We start from the raw sequence: 21,653 nt of genomic DNA, 5'->3' as shown, positions 1-21,653 counted from the left end.
TCTAAATTATTTTAATTTCTCTAAAGATAGGCACGTAGAGAAAGATATATAATCACAAACCAAAAAAAAGAATGATCTCTCATGGCTCTAAGTTGCAGTCCCTTATCTAAAAAATGATACATGCATCAATTTCTTTCCTTATTAAGCCAACAAGGATCAATAGGCTAAACCAGTCAAGTTTGAAAGGTTAACCGGCAATAGTCATTCATTTTCATAATCACTATCTAAAAAAGATGATAAGATTTATACCACAATGGCTGATAAATTCAGTGATTGATACCTAATATTCCATGGAGAAAGTTGTATAGATAAGATAAATCCTGTTACACTAGCTTGGAGGTTCAAAAATTCATAAAAATCAGTTATATATACTTATACCTAATATAAGTTTTGTTTTTTTCTTTGTCATTTTTTTAATTCTTTTTAAAATTTCAAACTTGATCTTAATTCATCTTTGGGTTTACTTTTGATATCAAATTTAGTTGTGTGAGGTTCCTTTAAAAAGACTTATGTAGTGGCGTGAAGTGCAATTCAAACCCCAATCCCTATTGGTTCAATCAATTAGTAACAATAAAATATAACCAATCTGCAGCAATTATCATCAGTAAAAGGGAGTTGTTTTTCTTGGTTAAGAAGGGAACTGAAATTCAGTAGTCATTTTAGTAAGAAAATTTCTGTTTTAATGCAATGTTTAAGGAAATTTCGAATAAAGGGCAACTTTTGCATTTGAACAAAAGTTGTCAATTGAAGCCTTTTAAAAAAAACATATAAAATAATTAAAAAATAAAGAAAATTAATTTGTTTTTTTTAATTAGGATGCAAATAAAAAAAATTACAAGGCATCAGATTGAAGCCTTTTTTGAAAAAAAAATATAAAAAAAAAAAAATTTCATTTGTATTTTTTTTTAGGATGCAAATAGAAAAAAATTACAAGGTATTATACTTCATACGTCTCCATCTTTGTCATAAAAAAAAAGAAAACAAATATTAACATGAATAATAGTCCAACATGTAGGTGAAACAATAATTATTCTGGACAAACTATAAGCTTTAAGCTTTCATTGAAACCATTATTTATAAGGAGGAATGAAGGCATCATGGCTAAAGAGACGTGAGAAAGGATTGTGGAGGGAAAAACCAGTGTAGAAAAATACCCATTCAAGATCTTTAGGGTACTTGTAGGAGATGATTGGTAGAAAAATACCCATTATTTATATGGTTTACATTTTAATAATCTCTCTTAAATCAAAGGAAAATTTTGATAAAATTATATTCCTCAATAAATCTCATCACCCACATGATTAGTTAACTCTTAATACCCCGCTGTCTTCACCTGCTGGTGGTTTCAAAGAAAAAGACTTCCACTGAGAATACCGGCAGATTCATGACATAATTTGTTTTACCAAAAATTATTGTCAACAATCCCTTGTACTTAGCCTATTTAATGGGTAGCAACTTGCAAGGACCTCTTGCTTTCACAACTATGTGGCCATGCATGTCTTGTGAAAGTGGAGTGGCTCAATTTGTAATTAAATAGCTCACTATGCTTGACTAACTACAAAACATTATACATAGAAAATCAAACACTGTGGGCAAGTTGGTGTACCCAATCATCCTCATATTTCATATTGACAATGACGGTCAATGCTATAGAAAAATAAACTAATATTTACTCCTTCAATAAATCAAATATTAATATAATATAATATGTTAATATTAATATATTAATTAGGTACAACAGGATGAGAAGACATGCAGCCGCTTCACTGCCTCGTATACATTATCTAGTTCTTCCACAAGAATCCAAAGTGAAATCAGTAAAAGCACGCAATTAAACAAGTATCTGTTCTTCCTTGAAAAAAGCAGTGAATATAACGCGAATTAATAGGTCAGTCAAGATGTTCGTGAAGGATCTCTTCCCAACAGTGGAACTGTTTTCTTAAAAGAGTGAAGAAATTTTCCAGGATGATTAAAGACAGCCTAAATTTTTCTGATACTTAAATCTAATAAAATGCTACGAGATTCATGAAATCAAAATGAACGGAAATTCATGGTTTCCTTCCTCAGCTTAGGTCCATGGAAATTTAACTTAATGAATCCTTGTTGAAAAGTCTCAAGTCAATCCAACAATAATGTAATCAAAGAATGAAATACCGTGGAAAATGATCCCATTTAATCTGATGGATCTTCGGGAAATTCATGGGTTCTTTCCTCAGCTTAGCGCCACATGGAAATTTATGGCCTCCTTGTTGAAAAGTCAAAGTCAATGATAGCAATGTACAAGAGGAAACCGTGAAGGAAGTCCAGAATGGTAATGGGGAATCATGTAATAGCATTGAATTTTAAAGTAACGGGATAATTTATGTTCTTTTTCTTTTGCTTTTTAACATATCTTAAGAGGATAAGACAAACAACCAAAGCATTAAGTTCTGAACTGCACCAGAGGTTCAGGAGCAGTATCCCAAGCTCTAAAGATGTGTAGTTCCTTGAGACTGTTCCTCTTTCTTTCTTGCTTCCTGTTTGTTGGAATCTTTGCAGAGGTCGATGAGTGCAAGGTATCAAGGTGCAGCCCCAGTGGTCCAGCCATCCGTTTCCCGTTCTGGCTAACAGACCACCAGCCAGCCCACTGTGGATTCCCCGGGTTTGAGCTATCGTGCACGGAGAAGCATCAGACCATGCTAAACCTCTCATACTCAGTGAAGCTATTGGTGAAGAAAATAAATTACAAATCTCAAGAAATTCAAGTTCATGACACGGATGATTGCCGTCTAACACAGATTTCAAACCTCAGTTTACACGTCTCTCCTTTCCAATTGCAAGAAGAAAGTCAAGGACACTTCAGCCTACTCAATTGTACTTCAACTAAAACAGCTTATTCAGATTACTTTTACCCAGTCCCTTGCCTCAGTGCCCCTGCCTACCAGGTTTATGCTGTTTATTCGTCATATTCCATCGACTTCGAACTATCCTCTTGCCGCAAGATTCACAATGTTTCACTTCCATATCATATACTTATGCAAGACAATATTTTTCCTTGTTGAAAAGTCTCAAGTCAATCCAACAATAATGTAATCAAAGAATGAAATACCGTGGAAAATTTTGATAAAATTATATTCCTCAATAAATCTCATCACCCACATGATTAGTTAACTCTTAATACCCCGCTGTCTTCACCTGCTGGTGGTTTCAAAGAAAAAGACTTCCACTGAGAATACCGGCAGATTCATGACATAATTTGTTTTACCAAAAATTATTGTCAATAATCCCTTGTACTTAGCCTATTTAATGGGTAGCAACTTGCAAGGACCTCTTGCTTTCACAACTATGTGGCCATGCATGTCTTGTGAAAGTGGAGTGGCTCAGTTTGTAATTAAATAGCTCACCATGCTTGACTAACTACAAAACATTATACATAGAAAATCAAACACTGTGGGCAAGTTGGTGTACCCAATCATCCTCATATTTCATATTGACAATGACAGTCAATGCTATAGAAAAATAAACTAATATTTACTCCTTCAATAAATCAAATATTAATATAATATAATATGTTAATATTAATATATTAATTAGGTACAACAGGATGAGAAGACATGCAGCCGCTTCACTGCCTCGTATACATTATCTAGTTCTTCCACAAGAATCCAAAGTGAAATCAGTAAAAGCACGCAATTAAACAAGTATCTGTTCTTCCTTGAAAAAAGCAGTGAATATAACGCGAATTAATAGGTCGTCCAAGATGTTCGTGAAGGATCTCTTCCCAACGGTGGAATTGTTTTCTTAAAAGAGTGAAGAAATTTTCCAGGATGATTAAAGACAGCCTAAATTTTCTGATTGTGGGAGGCAGAGCTCATACTTTAATATAATAAAATGCTACGAGATTCATGAAATCAAAATGAGCGGAAATTCATGGTTTCCTTCCTCAGCTTAGTTCCATGGAAATTTAACTTAATGAATCCTTGTTGAAAAGTCTCAAGTCAATCCAACAATAATAAGAATGAAATACCGTGGAAAACGATCCCATTTAATCTGATGGATCCTTGGGAAATTCATGGGTTTTTTCCTCAGCTTAGTGCCACATGGAAATTTTTGGCCTCCTTGTTGAAAAGTCGAAGTCAATGATAGCAATGTACAAGAGGAAAGAACATTGAATTTTGAAGTAATAGGATAACACAAGCAACGAAAGCCTTAAGTTCTAAACTGCACAGGAGGTTCAGGAGCAGTATCCGAAACTCTAAAGATGTGTACTTCCTTGAAACTGGTCCTCTCTCTTTCTTGCTTCCTGTTTGTTGGAATCTTTGCAGAGGTCGATGAGTGCAAGGTATCAAGGTGCAGCCCCAATGGTCCAGCCATCCGTTTCCCGTTCTGGCTTAGAGACCACCAGCCAGCCCACTGTGGATTCCCTGGGTTTGAGCTATCGTGCACGGAGAAGCATCAGACCATGCTAAATCTCTCACACTCAGTGAAACTATTGGTGAAGAAAATAAATTACAAATCTCAAGAAATTCAAGTTCATGACACAGATGATTGCCGTCTAACACAGTTTTCAAACCTCAGTTTACACGTCTCTCCTTTCCAATTGCAAGAAGAAAGTCAAGGACACTTCAGCCTACTCAATTGTACTTCAACTAAAACAGCTTATTCAGATTACTTTTACCCAGTCCCTTGCCTCAGTGCCCCTGCCTACCAGGTTTATGCTGTTTATTCGTCATATTCCATCGACTTCGAACTATCCTCTTGCCGCAAGATTCACAATGTTTCACTTCCAGATCATATACTTATGCAAGACAATATTTTTCCTCTGAATTGGGACAAACCAATGTGCAAAAGCTGTGAAGCAGAAGGTGGGAAGTGCAGATGGAAGAAGAGTAATAGCAAGGAACCTGAAACCCAATGTGTCAAAGGTACTCTCCTTCATCCATGTCCAGCTTTTATTCATCTTTCAAGCAAGTATATATGTACATGTTAGCTGATTGGGTCCCTAGTTTAATCTATGGAAGTGTTTAGCATAATACAAGGAATATCAGTTTTTTATTTTGATGTTATGAAGAAAAAAAAAATGGAGTGCGATCTAAAACTCCTCATTTATGTTTTGGAAAAAGATAAACATCTCAAAGAAACCCCAACAAAGGAACCATACAAGACTTAAAATCTAGGAGATGGAGAAAATTAAACCCATGAGATATCTTTCCTTTTTTAATAAGATAGAAATTATCGCCACAAGTAATTGAGAATTTTACATCTTTTGCAGGTGCATCAAAAAAACCAATGGTTACAGGTAATTTTTATTTGCTCATGCTTTATCTGTCATGAGAAAATAGAGAGATGATGGTTTCACAACTTGCATATTTTTCCCTTTCATTTACTAGCAAAAGATATTTTTCTCTTTATGCAGGTATAACCCTTGGTTCCATTCTTCTTATTATTGGAACCGTTGCACTCCATCGTGTATATAGCTGGAAGAAATTAGAAAGAAACAATCAAATAAAGATTGAAAAGTTTTTGGAAGATTACATAGCTCTCAAGCCTACAAGATACTCTTATGCTGATATTAAGAAGATCACAAACCACTTCCAAGATAAATTGGGTGAAGGAGGTTATGGAACAGTGTATAAGGGAAAGCTGTCTGATGAAGTTCATGTTGCAGTCAAGATCCTGAACAACACCAATGGAAATGGGGAGGAGTTTCTTAATGAAGTGGGAACCATGGGTAGAATCCACCATGTGAATGTTGTTCGCTTAGTTGGCTTCTGTGCTGATGGATTTAGACGAGCTCTTATTTATGAGTTCTTGCCAAATGAGTCGCTAGAGAAGTTCATATTTTCAAGAACAATTAAAAACCATTCACTTGGTTGGAAAAAGCTTCAAGATATTGCTTTAGGTATTGCCAAAGGAATTGAATATCTTCACCAAGGTTGTGATCAAAGAATCCTCCATTTTGATATCAAACCTCATAATATTTTACTTGATCACAATTTTAATCCAAAAATAGCTGATTTTGGCCTCGCCAAATTATGTTCCAAGGAACAAAGTGCAGTTTCTATGACTACAGCTAGGGGGACCATGGGCTATATTGCTCCAGAGATGTTATCCAGGAATTTAGGAAATGTGTCTTACAAGTCAGATGTTTTTAGCTATGGAATGCTATTACTTGAAATGGTAGGAGGAAGGAAGAATATTGATGTTACTGTGGATAACACTAGCCAAGTTTACTTCCCAGAATGGATTTATAATCATCTAGATCAAGGTGAAGAGCTGCAAATTCGAATTGATGAAGAAGGAGATACTCAAATAGTAAAAAAATTGACAATTATTGGACTTTGGTGTATTCAATGGTTCCCAACGGATCGTCCTTCTATGAAGCTTGTGGTTCAAATGTTAGAAGGAGAACATAATTTATCCACGCCTCCCAATCCTTTCACTTGCACTACTCCAACAAAAACAAATGCAAGCACATCTAAAAGATACCTTCAACAAGAGTTAACAGTCATCTCAGAAATTGAATGAAAGATGTCATCCTGTCTTTTTCAATTTTTAGAAGTGTGCAATTTAAATATGATGTAGTAATCCTTCATCAATGTAGGTTTATAATTTTACTATTATCATGTACCAGCAATTTTACTACAATATTCATTTTGAGGCTCAACTTAAAATATGTTTCAAAAGTTCTCTCTCACATAATTGATTTATCTTCTTCATAATGTTTTCTGTAGTATAAGCAAAAATATATGATTAGTCTCAACCTAGTTCAGTTCAGCTCCCCAAAGCTTTGTGGATCACCTTTGACTAGCAAAAGGGTAGCTTATTTTACCAAATTTCAGCAAGAAGTCTAGCAGTCTATCTTTGGGGAAAAAACAAAATTGTTCTGTTTTTAACAAGATTTTCCGTTATAGATTCAATAGCATGTCATAATTTATTGGATAAATTTCAAAATTTCAAATCTAGTGTGTGTAAAGTGGGTGAGAAACAGTGGAAAAACTCTGGAGATGAGCAGTGTTGCTTAAGAATTGAGGCTTTTAATTGTTGACAATAGGATATATAAGCCTTAAGGCTTTTAATTATTTATATTATAGAAGTTTCAGAGAAAATGTGACCAAAAAAATAATGTGAAAAGATGAAAGAAAAAAAAAGTGAAAAATAATATAAATATATTTCTTTTCTTTTCTTTTCTTTTCTTTTCTTTTCTCTTTTACATAAAGATTAAAAATTTTGAAAATTGTATAAATTGTATTATTAGCACTATTATTATATATGATTTCCTTTGTAAAGGAAATTTTGATTTGTCTTTACTTTATTTGCTTTCTTTTCTAGTATTTCTAATAACCCAAAAGAAAATCTACAGAAATATAAATACTTTTTTTTAGAGAAGTATATTAGTATAGCTTAAGTTTCTTCAATGGTTGCAATAACATCCATGGACAATTTGATTGCATCATTTCATGGTCTTGAGATTAATGGATGCTTTTGTTTCTCAAATATTAGTTTTCCACTCCATGTAAGAATAAATCATGCTATCAAGTCAAAAGTCGTATTATTATTCATTCTGAGTGTAAAATTTTTAGAGTAAAAAATTTTCAAAATATTCAAATGGCCTTCAACAAAGGATCATGCTCCTTCAAGAATTTCTATATTGAAAATAAGAACCCATATTGATTAAATTGACTTTGAAAGTAAGAACCCAATTGAGTCTTGGTAATAAATGGAAATTTGTCCTTACATTTGGAGGACATCATTTCTTTCTCTTTAGAAATATGCAATGAGCTTAATGTGATAGAAGGAAGGTGTGAATTTCTCATCCGTGGATTTTTAGGGTCAAGCTAATTTCTTATTCCACCTACTTGGTAGACTATAAGGGTTGCCAATGTTGAATAGTGAAGCAAGACACAACAAAAACTGACTTGCTCCTTTCCTCCTATATGTATTTATCTACTTTTCCACAAAAAAATCCACCATTAAGAAGTTCTCACCTCCTTCCATCTATCACATCTAGCTCATTGCACAAATCTAAAGGCAAAGGAATCAAATCCTCCAAATGTAAGGACAAACCTCAATTCAATGCCAAGATTGACTAGGGGGTCTTCATTTGAAAAGTCATATATATAGATTCCATCACTATAAATTAACATTGGGCCATATGTAAGACAATGGACCACACATTACAATGACTTCACATGTATATAATGGACCACATGTAAACAAAAAGTCATTGGAATTATTGAAGGTTCATGATGCTACAAATTTGTTGTCGGTTAATTAGAATTTGCTATAACACCTTTTATCAAAAGCAAAATTCCTTTTTTTTTTTTTTGTCTGACCATTACATTTATTCAATTACATCTAATAAAACCAACTGGAAATCCTTAACTAGTTAATTTGTTCTATGAACTCTCGATAACTTGACAAGTATCATTTAATTAAGATATTCAATCTATAGTTTATATTCTTGAAAATAATAAGATTCTTATTTTATTTAATTTCTATTTGTTTAGGTAAAAATATTGCACAAAATATCTCATATTGGTATTTTCTTGTAAAAAAAAATAAATTATCTTGAAAAATAAAGAAAAAATTACCAAGTTGAGATCAATATATAAAGTTTATTTTTCATATGTAAAAATATAAAGCTTCCAATTTCAATTGAAGCTATGTTAATCTTGCTTTTAATCTATATCCCTAGTCTCTTCTGGTCTCCTAGAGTATAATTTATATATATTTTATTTTAAATTTATTGTGATCTTTATCTATCCACATGAAGAAGTTTTGGTAAATGAAAACATAATAAAAAAAATGTCATAATATTTTTTCTAAGGAATAGAGAAATAATAAACAACACCATATTACTATGAAGATGTGAAGATGTTGCCTTGACTTTTGGATAATTTAATAGATTTTGCTCCTCTTGTATTGACAGATGGGATATTCTAGATGCATGGTACAACTCATTAGTATGGCTTCTAAATCTCTGTAAGTAGATTTACAAAATATATCATTGAGCTCTTTTAGCCTAGGATAATACACCCCCAAGTATCTCTCAATAATTCATTCTTAGTGTAAAATTTTTAAAAGTACATAAAAATTCAGAATTTTCAAATGGTATGCTGCAAGGATCATACTCCTTCAATAATTCATATGTAGTCCAATGTTAATTTCTGTTGACTGAATTTTAAAATAAGAACCCATTGAGTTAATTTCCTTAGCACTAAATGGAAGATTTTCTTTGCCTTTGGAGGACTTCATTCCTCTCTCCTTAGAAATGTGCAATGAGCTTGATGTGATAAAGGGAAGGTGTGGACTTCTCAACTGTGGATTTTTGTGGAAAAGTGTATTATGTACAAGAGGAAGAGGCCTAGTCAATTTTTTTTTCTACATTGCTTGGTAGATTCCAATGTTTATTGATCTTTCAAACATCCTGAACTGTCCATTAATAATGGCATGACCTGTCTAGATATATGTATTGTCCCACAATGCTTCATTTTTCAAAATTGGTTACCTTTGTAGTAAGTCAAGCAAGACAAAAAAAAAAAAAAAAACTTGACATGTCCGTCCTCTCATACATGATCTATTTTTCCTCCACAATGCTTCATTTTTCAACATTGACCACCTTTATAGTCAATCAAGTAAAACATAAAAGAAAATAAAAAAGAAAAGAAATTGGTTTGTTCCTTTCCTCTTATATAAAACTTTTCCACAAAAATCCACCATTAAGTTCACACCTTGATTCCTCTTTCACATCTAGCTTATAGCACATTTCTAAATACAAAAGAATCAAGTTCTCCAAATGCAAGGGTAAACCTCCATTTAATGTTAACATTGACACAGAGGATCCTTACTTGAAAATTCATATTGATTAAGTCACTATAAATTATAAGCAAAAAAAAAGCTTCTAGCACATGAACGATTTATCACACACAAAAGGGATAGAAAATATAAAAAGAAAACAAATGATTATATGAAAATATTACCTTATACCACTTAATTTCATACATATATATATGAACAATCATAAAAAATCTAATTCTAATAGAAACTCAACTTCTAATAGAACTAGGATTACAAATCCTAAACAACAAAAACAACTCAAATATTAATAAAATAAATCTTGATTTCATTAGGACTCTTATGTTGTTTTCACTTTGATTGATTTTGTAAAGACATCTGCAATTTAATTTTGAAAAGAACAAACCTCAAACATAATTTGTCTTTCATCAATTCATGAATATAGTACATGATGTAATGTCAATGTGTTTACTTCTTTCATGAAAAACTGGATTTTTTGGTCAATGTTATTAATGTTGATTTATCATCCCACGAAATCTTTATAGATACTTCTTGAGTATACTTTAAATCAAAAAGCATTGAATGCAACTATACTACTTAATTAGCACCATTAGTAGCTACAATATATTTCGTTTTTGCTGTTGACAAAACATTAATCATCTATTGTTTCCTTGATGATCAAGAGAAAACTTCTAAACTAAGATTAAATACATAACCTTTAATGTATCATAAGATCTATTTTCCTAACTGTAAGTGTGACTAACATTGAGAATCCCTAGATCTACTTATAAGCCCAAGTCCATATTTAATATCTAGTTTTATATTAGTCAAACAATGCAAACTGCCAACCATTCTTTGAAAATTTGTAGGATCTATAAAATCATCTAAGTTATTCACTTGCATAGATTTTTTGAAAATCACTTGCAACCATTCTTTGAAAATTTGTAGGATCAATAAACTCCCTAAGTTATATTTCACCTCTTTTTTACCTAATTTTTAATGACTAGATGTGACTTTTAAAATAAGGAACCACTAAGTTAATTTTCTTGACAACAATTGATTATTTTGCAATTACAAAAATGCAATGAGGTAGTTGGATGTGATAGAGCATGACACCATGAATTTCTCAAGTATGAATTATGCAGAAAAGTTGACAAGGTACGTATTTTTGGAAGAGCACAACTTAATTGTTCTGGTTCTATCTTGCCTGACTGACTATAAAGGTCACAAAGTTGAAAAGTCAGCATTATAGAAAATTAAAATTTTATAAATAATCATTTAGAAATTTTATCCACTTTTATGGGGCCTTTCTTTAAGGTAAAGCTACGTGCTTTAGAGGCAAAGGATGCAAGCAAATTATCTGAGGAAGTGAAGAAATCCTGTATGGAAGAACTAGATAATGTAAGTGGAGAAATCCCTTTCTATTAGTTGACTGCAAAGACGCCAACATTGTGGGGCGGTTGATGTGTCCAGTCAATGTTTTTTAGCACTTTCTCCCAGTGGGTAAGAGGTGATACTTTACCTCAACCATTTTTTGGACCCAAACCGAACATTTATAACGAAAAGCAGAACTGATTGTTCTTAATCTATAGTCTAATAAAAGAGCGAGACGGAGAGGAAAGAGACCATCTCCAGCTATGTTGAGGAGGCTCTTATTTGCCGGTTTTGCAGACATTTTTCTACTTCTGTTACTCCCAACAACTTGCAAAGCCAAGCTGAATCATCATCTCTGTCACTCTTCTTGTGGGAATATTCCGGATATAAGCTACCCTTTCCGACTGAAAGATTACCGACCCAGGTGTGGAGACAGGAAGTATGAACTGGCTTGTGAGAATAATCGCACAATCTTACACTTGTGGGAAAAATTTTTGGTTATCATTTCTTTGATTAAATGATTTGTAACTTGAAAACCAAAAAGGAACAAAGAGAAAAAAAAGCAAAAAAGAGAATGATCTACCAAAAGAAAAAAAGATGAACCCCAAATAGTTAGCATAGATACATTGAAACCTCTTCCACCAAATCAATTAGGTGAAATATGGGTTCGAGGGCCAAACATGATGCAGGGCAAAGTTTGATCAAAAGTTTGTGTTAGTTCCTCTTTGCAACGATTTCTAACAACAAGTGACCTTATTTGAATCTCCCAATTAATTAGGATCCATTCAAATTGAACCATCTTAATTCATTTAGAAAGGAAACATGGTGGTTAAGACATCAATTTTGGTTAAAATCAAATTATTAATGTTTTAATTTTGCCTTGTATTGACTTGTGAAGCCAAACAATGTATTCCAAATCAAACTGCTTAATCTCACAAGTGACTTGCCTTGTGCTGTGGGACCTCCTAAGCTAACCCTCATCTTGCTAACATCTTATTTGCCAAATTAGGCGGATTAGACCTGTCAAACATGTTATAACATATAACTGAACACCTAAGATTCAAAGTTTGATTCTTTCAATTGGTCTTTCAATTAGACCTCTATGACATATGTGAAATATAAAACTGCTTTTGAATTTTGTATCTCTTTGTACCATTGAGTTTCAAATATTCTACATTAAGGAAAAGAGGTGCTCAATAAAAGAGAATGAAAGAATGGTAAGATTATCATTCTCAGATATTTATAAGCCAATCTTGGCTATTATACCTTGATTTGTAGCTAACTCTCTCAGGATGTGAATTGCCTGAGATATGGTGGCCTCAAATGAAAACAGAAAGGAAAGGGAAAAACCAACCAGAAAGAAAACGAATTTGATAATTAGTAAATTGTCAGGAAGAAAAAGCAAATGTCTTCAACCTAGTAGATAAAATTAGTAAAATGTCTCTCCTGTAAGCATCAAAATTTCCACTCAAAGAACAAATATCAAGCTTATGTTAATCAGCTGAATTAAAAATGAAAAAATGAGCCTAAAAAATCAATTCCTAATTTTAAGAAGTTAGAAAATCACAAAATTGCATTTACCCCATACATGAGATAACAGGATTTGTATAGAAGTAAAAGAATGGTTGGTGAAAAACAAATGCTGAAGTCCATTTAAGATTACCACTTGAATCGTAAGAAATGAAAACTGAGGGAGGTAAATTAGGAAGCCTTTTCCCTCCTTCAAAATTGCATAAACCCCAAAACCTATCAAATTTTTCTCCTGAATAGCAATTATACATGAGATAAATATAGTTAAATGACATGAATTTCAACATCTGAATTTTCAGATTTTTGACAAAATGCTTCTAGGCGATACCCATTAATTTCGTTAAACTTAATATTCATTTGCCCCCTTCTTCTTAGTGTTTACATGAAGAACACAAGTAGTACTTTGATGGATTCAAAATAAAAAATAAATAAATAGATAAATAAAATGAAAAAAAAAAAAAAAAAGGAAACAAGATTAAGATGAGTCAAAAGTGTAGTATCCTAATAAGGGTGCAAAATGAAGAGCTTTGCTCTATCCGAAGCTTCCATAGCCTTTGATTTCATTAGGTGCAGACAAGGCACTATAATAATAGCAGACTGCATTGAATTTCTTCATATCACTAAAATTTTCAACTTCATCTTATTCACGGAAGACAGAAAAAACACAAAAGAGAAGGAACACGAGAAATCATTCCTTCCAAGCTAAGCTTCGATGCACATGAAAATGGAAAGAAGAATAAGAGTGCAGAGATGAGGTATGTGAAAGTATGGTGAGGGATTGATGCTCATAATAATTAGTAAATATATACCAGAGAATCCAAACACAAACCCTAACCCTAACCCTAACCAGAAAAAGAGAGATGGGAGGAAATAGAAGTGATGAAAAGAAACCCAATTTGAAATCAAAGAAAGAAAGAAAGGAATAACAGAGTGTGAAGCCGTGGAAGGAATCGAAAGAATATCTGGAAGATGTGGGCGATGAAGTGGCTAAAGAAATTGGTCGTTGAGCGAGTTGGTCATTGATCTAAGCCCCCTCAGTGATGAGGATGTCAGTGACGACAACAATCTAGTTGGAGAAATATACAGTGATGAGGATGGGTATAATGGCTTTGGGAGAAGAGTTCAATGGTCTTCAATGGTGGCTAAGAAGAGTGAAGGATAAAAGACATGGCTCTCAGTGGATCCAGCAGTCTAAACCGAGGAGGAGAGATAGTGCTTATATCGTGGCTCTATGGTCGCAGACAAGCCCATGTGGTTGTGCCTATTGGGCCATATATTGCTATAAGAGCTTTTATAGCAGCAACCCAGCCCATGTGGTTGTGCCTATTGGGCCATATATTCCTATAAGAGCTTTTATAGCAGCAACCCATTCCTTCTCCAACTATATGAGCTTTTATAGTAGCGATCCATTCCTCCCTCAGCCATAATGATGCGGGAATTTATAATGTTTTTTTTTTTTTTTTTTTTGCTCAATTTACCATTTGACAACATACATAGAACTTTTTCCGACAAAGTTCCATTCATATGCTCTACTACCTGATTTTGCTTTTTATAAAACAAGAAAATGAAAGACTTGTTTAAAAGCTATTTTTAAAATTGAGTATTTCTCCAATAACTTAATGTTGTAGAGTTAAGTTGTCTTTTTAATAATTTTTAAGTTTAAAATAAGAAATTAACATTCATAGCCATTGGTATTGGATTTTGTTCTTTTTTCTTGAGTTAATATAAATATCATTTGTAAATATAAAAAAATTAATTATCAAAATTTATCTAAAATTTAAACAAAATTACTACAAATAATTTTTATTTTTGTACATTGATTTCAACAACCAATATTTATCTAATTTCAGATATTTTAATCCTTACTTAATATATGGAACTACCTAGAGAAGAATGAACAAGTGGTCTACGTGATTATCCCCAACATTAAATTTCTATTTTATCTATAAATTCAATTAATATTCCAATATCAACAATGGTCAAGTCTTCATCAATCTCATGCACAAGATTTCTAATTGCACAAATAGACATAGTAATAATAGCAATTCATATAAACAAAAAGCTCCAGCCCAAATAGTTTGTGTTGACCATAAAGTTGCCTCCTCGGCCAAATTGGGCTCTGATGATGCTAGGCCTCAAACGTGTTGGGCTAGCCCAAATCCAAGCTAGCTAGCCCTGCCTTGCCAGCTAGCCCATGGGTCTGTTGGGCCTTTAAGGACCAAATACTGCATATTAATTCTAGAGACCCTGTCTTTAAAAACTGAAAATCTGGTCTGCAAGCGGAGCCCTTTCAGGAAAGGCAGACCCTAAAAGTAAGAAAGCAGGAAGCAACTGGACAATTGTTATTGTTTCTTTTTTTGTGGGGAGGATGGGGTTGGGAATTTCCGTCCCCCTCTTTTGCTCATTTCTACCGTTGGAATGCTTATGCTTCAGTTACAAGTCATAGTTTATTTTCTATGATGACCAATTAGTATATATGAGGAATTTTTAAGAAAAACATTATTTCATGTACTCAATTTCTTCTGAGGTTTTTGGATAAAAACTGAAGTTAGAAACTCCTAAAACTAAAGCAATATTTAGTTCTTAGAAAATTTGAGAGAACACAATGAAAAGAAAATAGAGAAAAAAATTAAAAAATAAATTTAAAATTAATAAATTATATTTATATGTTATTTTAAACTCATTTTACACATTTTTCCTTTCCTACACGAAGATAAAGACATGATATTCGGGATTTAACCTTTGAATATAATTTTTGATAAATTTAACTTAATTCCCTACTATCCTTTTCCTGCAAACTAGCGGCATTACATGCATCATCAAACGTAGTGCTTCATTTTTCAATTTGGTGGCCTTTATGGTTAGTTAAGCAAGACAAAAGCAAAAAAAAATTCCTACTCCCTTTCTAGAAATACACTACCTACTTTTCCATAAAGATGAAGCTAAGTTGAGAAGGTCATGACCTCTTCCCTCATCTAGCCTATTCCACATTGCTCATTGTAAAAAAATTAAAGTCCTTCAAATGCAAAGAAAAACCTTCAAAAGAATTGACTCACTGGATAGAATTTGCAGTAGGGTAAAGAATAAGAAAAAGAAGAAAGAATGATAATTTATAGTTTTCATTACTACCTTAATAATTTTCAACTAGAAAATTTTTAAAAGAACTAAGAAAATGTTCCAAAGTTTTTTTCATTATTATATAAATAATTTTTCATATATTATTAAAGAATAAGGGATAAACCCTCATTTTACTTTAATAGCTTAAAAAGCTAAAATTTATCAAATATTTTTTTTTTAAATCCTACAATTCTAAATTTTTTTAATTTAGTCTTAATTCTTTAGAATTTATATTTTAATTTTGTGTCACTTTTTTCATTGAAGAAGTGTACGTTTTGTTTGGTATATCTCCAAGCAATTATTATTTTTTGTTTAAATTATTGTTATATTTATGGAAAACATAAATAAGGACACGAAAGTTGTAAGAACAAAATGGAAGAAAAATAGATAAATAAACTTATGATAAAATAAGTTTAAGTAAAGATTTAATAGATGATAAAGAAGAATTAATTTATCAAATAAAATTAGAAATTCTGAAATAATGGAATAAAAAAATTTAATAACAAAAATAGTTATGATGATTGCTATGATTATAATATAATTAATTACTACAAACAAAAAAAATTAGAAAAACACAAAACAAGGAAAATAATTATCTTATTGGGCTGCCATGATCAAATTAGGTCTGTATCAGGCCCAACCCAGCCTGACTAGCACATGATCCAAGCTCTGCCTATGGACCTACCGTTGGGCTTGGCCTAGTGAAACAGAGTAGATTGTTCCATTGATTTGATGTTCTGGCCTAAATGCAGTTAATCTTAAACACATGGAGGAACCCTCAGACCTCTCGGCTAAGACAAGTTTGTTTGCATCAAGGTCCTCAGCCACTGGGCTTTTTGTTGTTTAGGTTAAACAGTATATACCTGTAGACCCCCATTTGGGGGGCTCATTTTCATGCAGCTTGTTTTGCTAGGTGGAGGGCTCCTTGAGAGCCACATGCTGCCCCGGGATTGGTCTTCAGGGAATCACAATAGTGGTTTTGGGATGCAATAAGAATGTGACACCTGTCAAGGAGAATGATAGGGAACGTGTTTTCGGTTATAGGCAGCAAGCTGTTGTATGGGGAAAGGGGGTTTTTTGGGGGGTAGCTGGCAAGAGATATGGGTTAGAGAGGATTTTCTCTTGGGGGAAGCAAGCTGCTAGAGAGAAAAAAACAGAAGGAATGATAGGAGACGTTTTGAGTGAGGGAGTAGGGATATTTTTCAGTAAGTTACAGAGAGATTTTGAGAGCTTAGCTTGAAAAAGAGCCAGAGAGTGAAGCTTGATGAGGTTGTGGGCAAGAGAAGTGTGGGAAATCAATTGGATTTTCTTTGTGAAAGGAGCCTAGTAGCTACCAGAGCGAGAAAGAGACTTTCAGGTATGGCCATTTATGGTTTTCCCATATATTCTCATCCTTCATATTTCTCCTGCTCAGTCTCTGTGATTTTAATCTTGTTTGTTGAGTTGCTGTGGTTTGGTGATTTTTGATTCAATATTTGAAGAGTTTGTTGCATCTTATGCTCTATTCTGGCAAACGCTTCCTATCTTAGCCCACTGATTGTTAGATTCATGGATGAAATAGTGAAATGGGTTTAGCATATTTGTTAAATGTTCCATGCTCTGTTCCCCTTTCTATTCCCTTGCTCCTCTGTTTTCCCTTGAAAGAGACCGTCAGGCTTTAAGACTGGGAATCTAGAGAGGTTGATTGACGGAGAATGATGGTGATATGAAGAGGAAGATTGGCAACTATAGAATCTGAATCTGACAACGTCCGTATGAGGCATCAACAGCTTTTGGGATTCAAGAGGTCCTTGCTTGGGATTGGGATAAGCATGGGTGAGAATGAAATAGACTCATAACAGAAGGACTCTGTACAGTAAATGACGGACTCTTTGCCTGGACCTTCATGTAAAATAAATAGGAAGAATGCTCTTCTCGATGTCCTATATGGTGAGAAATGTAAAACTGTCTTTGATTCTGTTGGCAAACGTGTTCAGACTTGGCAAAAGCTTCATCGGGTTTTGATGAACTATGTGCACCAGAAACACTATGATAAATGTAGTAGCCTCATCAAGGTATTTTATTAGAGTTGTTTGAAAACAGTATTCATCAAGGTCTAAAAATGAGTTCGCGTTCAAGCCAGGGCAGTACTTCATGCTTTCTCTGAAGGTTATATGGAACTGTCCTCCTGATCCATTTGATGCCTAACCGGATCTGCTCTTTCAGCTTGTGGCCATGCTGAACCCAGAGACTTAGTCATCATCTTTCCTAGATCTCATCATGGTTGTTTCAATTTTGGTTTAAATTGTGCCGAAGCTGTCAATCTTGCTCCTACTGACTGGTTTCCACATGTCGGATTTTGGAGCTTTTATGCAACTATGCCTCACCAACAAAGAAATTTCAGCCTTCAAGGCCCGCGATCAACACAGAGAAACTTACATGCAAGAAATTTATCATCTAAAACGGGCAGTGTGTTGGGCGTGGAGTTAAACAGGGGTGACAAATGCATGTACAGGGAAGAAGAGATTTAAGCTTGCCTTCTTTGTGCTATCCTCTTTGCGCTGAAGAGGTGGATTTGGCTGACCGAAACAATTCGCTTGATATTTCAGTCAAAGCTATGGAAGATAAATAGTTTGTGCCATTCATTTCTCGCCAGATATTGGCTTCTGCATCATTTTCAGCAAGGCAAAATAATCCATCTCTACCTCCCACTCTCTCAAGAACCAAAACTGAGGCCGATATTGATTTGTAGGATGTACGGGCTGCTGCAATTAGCCTTGCACAGGTTAGAATTGCTAAAATCATGAAGAAAAGTGATCAGGTCCTTGGTAGTAGCTGTGAGAATCTATTCCATCTCCCATATTCCATCATACCCACTGCCCACCTTCTCACACTCATTTCCATATTCACCCCTCATGCCCCATGCATATAATCATTTTTTTATACCCATTAACCTATTTCTCTTACCGTCTTTCTCTAAAAGAGAATTCACTGTATTTTTTTCTATTCATGTTATATATCTTTATACAAACCGAGAGGCCTAATTTTAGGCATTCAAAAATATGCAACGGAAAAGTAAATTTACAATCACAATTAAAAGCAATATTTATAAAGATAGGAAGACACAAAATCTGGTAATGTTCATGGTGACAGCTAGACTTGAGTTGGCACTTGTTTGAAATTATCAGTTTCCTTGATACGCCCCCGCAAGAACGGGCTACCATTGGATAGTCTGATCTTGTCCTGTAGATAGTCTGTCCTTTGTCTGGAAAGTGGCTTGGTGAGTAAATCAGCGAGCTGGTCATCAGTGTGAACATGCCAAACATTAAGAAATTTTTTTTCAACCAAATCTCTCACAAAGTGAATGTCTATTTGGATATGCTTTATCCTTGAATGCTGGACAGGATTGAAACTCAACTGGATTGCACCCAAATTATCACACAAGAGTAGAGGTGGCTGTGGTAATGTAAACTTCATTTCTTGGAATAGAGATAGTAGCCACATGGACTCTACTGCAGCCGTTGCTAAAGCCCTATACTCAGCTTCAGTTGATGATCGTGCAATTGCACATTGCTTTTTAGAGCTCCATGAAATGGGTGTGTGACCAAGGAAGAGGACATAAGCTGAAGTTGATTTTCTATCATCCAAGTTGTCAGCCCAATCAGCATTTGAGAAGCATGTGAGTGTTGGGCTTGAGGTTTTTCTGATATTAATGCCATGAAAAATGGTGTTCTTCAAGTATCACAGTAGCCTTTTAGTTGCGGTCCAGTGAGTTTGTGTGGGGCAATGCATAAACTGTGAGAGTTTGTTGACAGCAAAGCTTATATCAGGTCGAGTTAAGGACAAGTATTGCAGTGCTCCAATCACTCTACGATATTCGGTTGAATCAACGGATGGTGAACCATCTGCCAATTGTAGAGAAACCGATGTAGAGAGAGGAGTTGTGACATCCTTAGCTCCATCCATACTTGTCTTGGCAAGGATATCTCGGATATACTTATGCTGAGTTAGAAACAGGCCATCTTTGGTAGGAATGACCTCAACACCGAGGAAAAAATGTAGGGACCCCAAGTCTTTGATGGAGAATTTTTGTCCAAGTTGATCAATAATACTTGCAACAAAAGTTGAATTGTTGTCAGTGAGAATAAAATCATTGACATAAACTAAGCAATAGGCAAGTATGGAACCATCATGAAACACAAATAGAGAAGAGTCAGATTTAGCATTGATGAAACCAAATTCTAACGATGTCCGTTTGAGAGCAGAGTACCAAGCACGGGGTGCTTGTTTTAGTCCATAGATTGCCTTTGTAAGGCAGCAAACATGATCTGGTTTTTTCGGACTCCTGAAGCCAAGTGGTTGCTTCATATACACTTTTTTTTGTGAGATGCCCATGAAGAAAGGCATTATTGACGTCTAATTGCCTTAGAGACCAACCTTGCATAACAACAAGAGTTAAGACAGTGCGTATTGTGACCAGTTTGACAATAGGATTGAATGTTTCTTTGTAATCCAGTCCTAGTCTCTGATTGAATCCTTTGGCCACAAGTCTGATCTTGAACCGATCAACAGATCCATCAGCATGTCTCTTAATTTGAAACACCCACTTACAACCAACAATATTACAATCATTCGGAAGTGGTACGAGTTGCCATGTATTGTGACGCATTAACGCAGTCAATTCAGAAGACATAGTGTCATGCCATCGGCAACACTAGTGGGTTCTAAAGAGGATGGAAGAGGGTGTTTAGTGACAAGAAACAATTTTTTTGGCTTATAGATATCATTCATGGATCGGGTAGTCATTCAGTGGGTGCGCACTTCATTATTAGAGACAACAGGGTCATGCACTTCTACTGAAGGGAGTGGACTCGAAATCAAGGGAGAAGAAGAGAGAGTACCTACTTGGAGAGGAGTCGGTGCAGGGGATAACCCATTCTCAAGCAATGGCGAGACTTCAATACCCACGTCTGGAGATTCAGTAGTGCCACGTGGAACCAAGAGGAGTTGGGCAACGAGATCGTGACAGATGGGTCTTCGACAGCAGATGAAGGAGAGCCGGGATTTTTAGGGTTTGAAAAAGGGAAAGTCCTTTCTTGAAATATGACATGCCGAGAAGTGAAAAGCTTTCGGGTAGTGGGCTCAAAACATAGATATGAGTTTTGGGAGAGGCTGTAACCCATGAATGTGCATGGTTGGGCCTTGGGCTCAAGTTTGTGTTTATTATAAGGCCTAGTTAATGGATAACATAGGCAACCAAACTATTTGAGCTTGAGATAATTTGGCACTTGTTTGAACAAATTTTCAAACGGAGATTGATTGTTCAAAGTCGAGGTGGGCATTCGATTTATAAGATAGGCAGTAGTTTGAAACACATATGGCCAAAATGAGAGAGGCATGTGAGCATCCGGGAGTAAGGTGAGACCAGTCTCGACTAGATGGCGATGTCGTTTTTCAGACATACCATTTTGTTGTGGAGTGTGTGGAGCGGTTGTGTAATGACTAATCCCATGAACTGAAAGATAGGATTTGAGGCCAATATATTCCCCACCATTATTGGAGTAGAGACTTTTTATTTTTGTGTTAAACTTATTTTCCTCAAGATTTCGAAACTGCGGAAAAATTGTTTGAACATTTGATTTATGAGTCATGGGATAGAGCCAAATGTACTTGGTATAATGGTAAACAAAAATAACATAATATTTTGAACCATCAATACCAATATCATGAGATGGACCCCAAACATCTGTGTAAATCAATTCCATGGGAGCAGTGCTAGTAAGACCATGAGTATTAAAAGTTTGGCGATGAGCTTTATTTTGAGAACATGAAGTACAAAGAGATAAATGACCATTTTTATTGGTGGGTAAAGAAAA

General features: G+C 34.4%; 1 protein-coding gene across 1 annotated transcript; it reads left to right on the top strand.

The window, feature by feature from the left end:
- Positions 1 to 4,159: 4,159 nt before the first annotated feature.
- Positions 4,160 to 6,665, top strand: LOC100253347 (rust resistance kinase Lr10). Its single transcript, XM_010647459.3, has 3 exons — positions 4,160 to 4,904; positions 5,252 to 5,278; positions 5,396 to 6,665. The coding sequence occupies exons 1-3, from the start codon at positions 4,241 to 4,243 to the stop codon at positions 6,505 to 6,507; spliced, it is 1,803 nt and encodes a 600-aa protein (XP_010645761.1). The 5' UTR covers positions 4,160 to 4,240; the 3' UTR covers positions 6,508 to 6,665.
- The last annotated feature ends 14,988 nt before the right edge of the window (positions 6,666 to 21,653 follow it).

The sequence above is a fragment of the Vitis vinifera genome, chromosome 16, assembly GCF_030704535.1.
Source record: "Vitis vinifera cultivar Pinot Noir 40024 chromosome 16, ASM3070453v1".
In the NCBI taxonomy this organism is placed as follows: domain Eukaryota; kingdom Viridiplantae; phylum Streptophyta; class Magnoliopsida; order Vitales; family Vitaceae; genus Vitis; species Vitis vinifera.
The sequence above is the reverse complement of the archived record's forward strand: the minus strand, read 5'-3'. Positions and strand labels throughout refer to the sequence as shown.

Bases quoted from the DNA above. Each gene is read 5' to 3' on its own strand.
- LOC100253347 (XM_010647459.3), top strand. From the start codon at position 4,241: ATGTGTACTTCCTTGAAACTGGTCCTCTCTCTTTCTTGCTTCCTGTTT. The intron at 4,905-5,251 runs GTACTCTCCTTC...CATCTTTTGCAG, and splicing joins TGAAACCCAATGTGTCAAAG to GTGCATCAAAAAAACCAATG. The intron at 5,279-5,395 runs GTAATTTTTATT...CTCTTTATGCAG, and splicing joins AAAAAAACCAATGGTTACAG to GTATAACCCTTGGTTCCATT.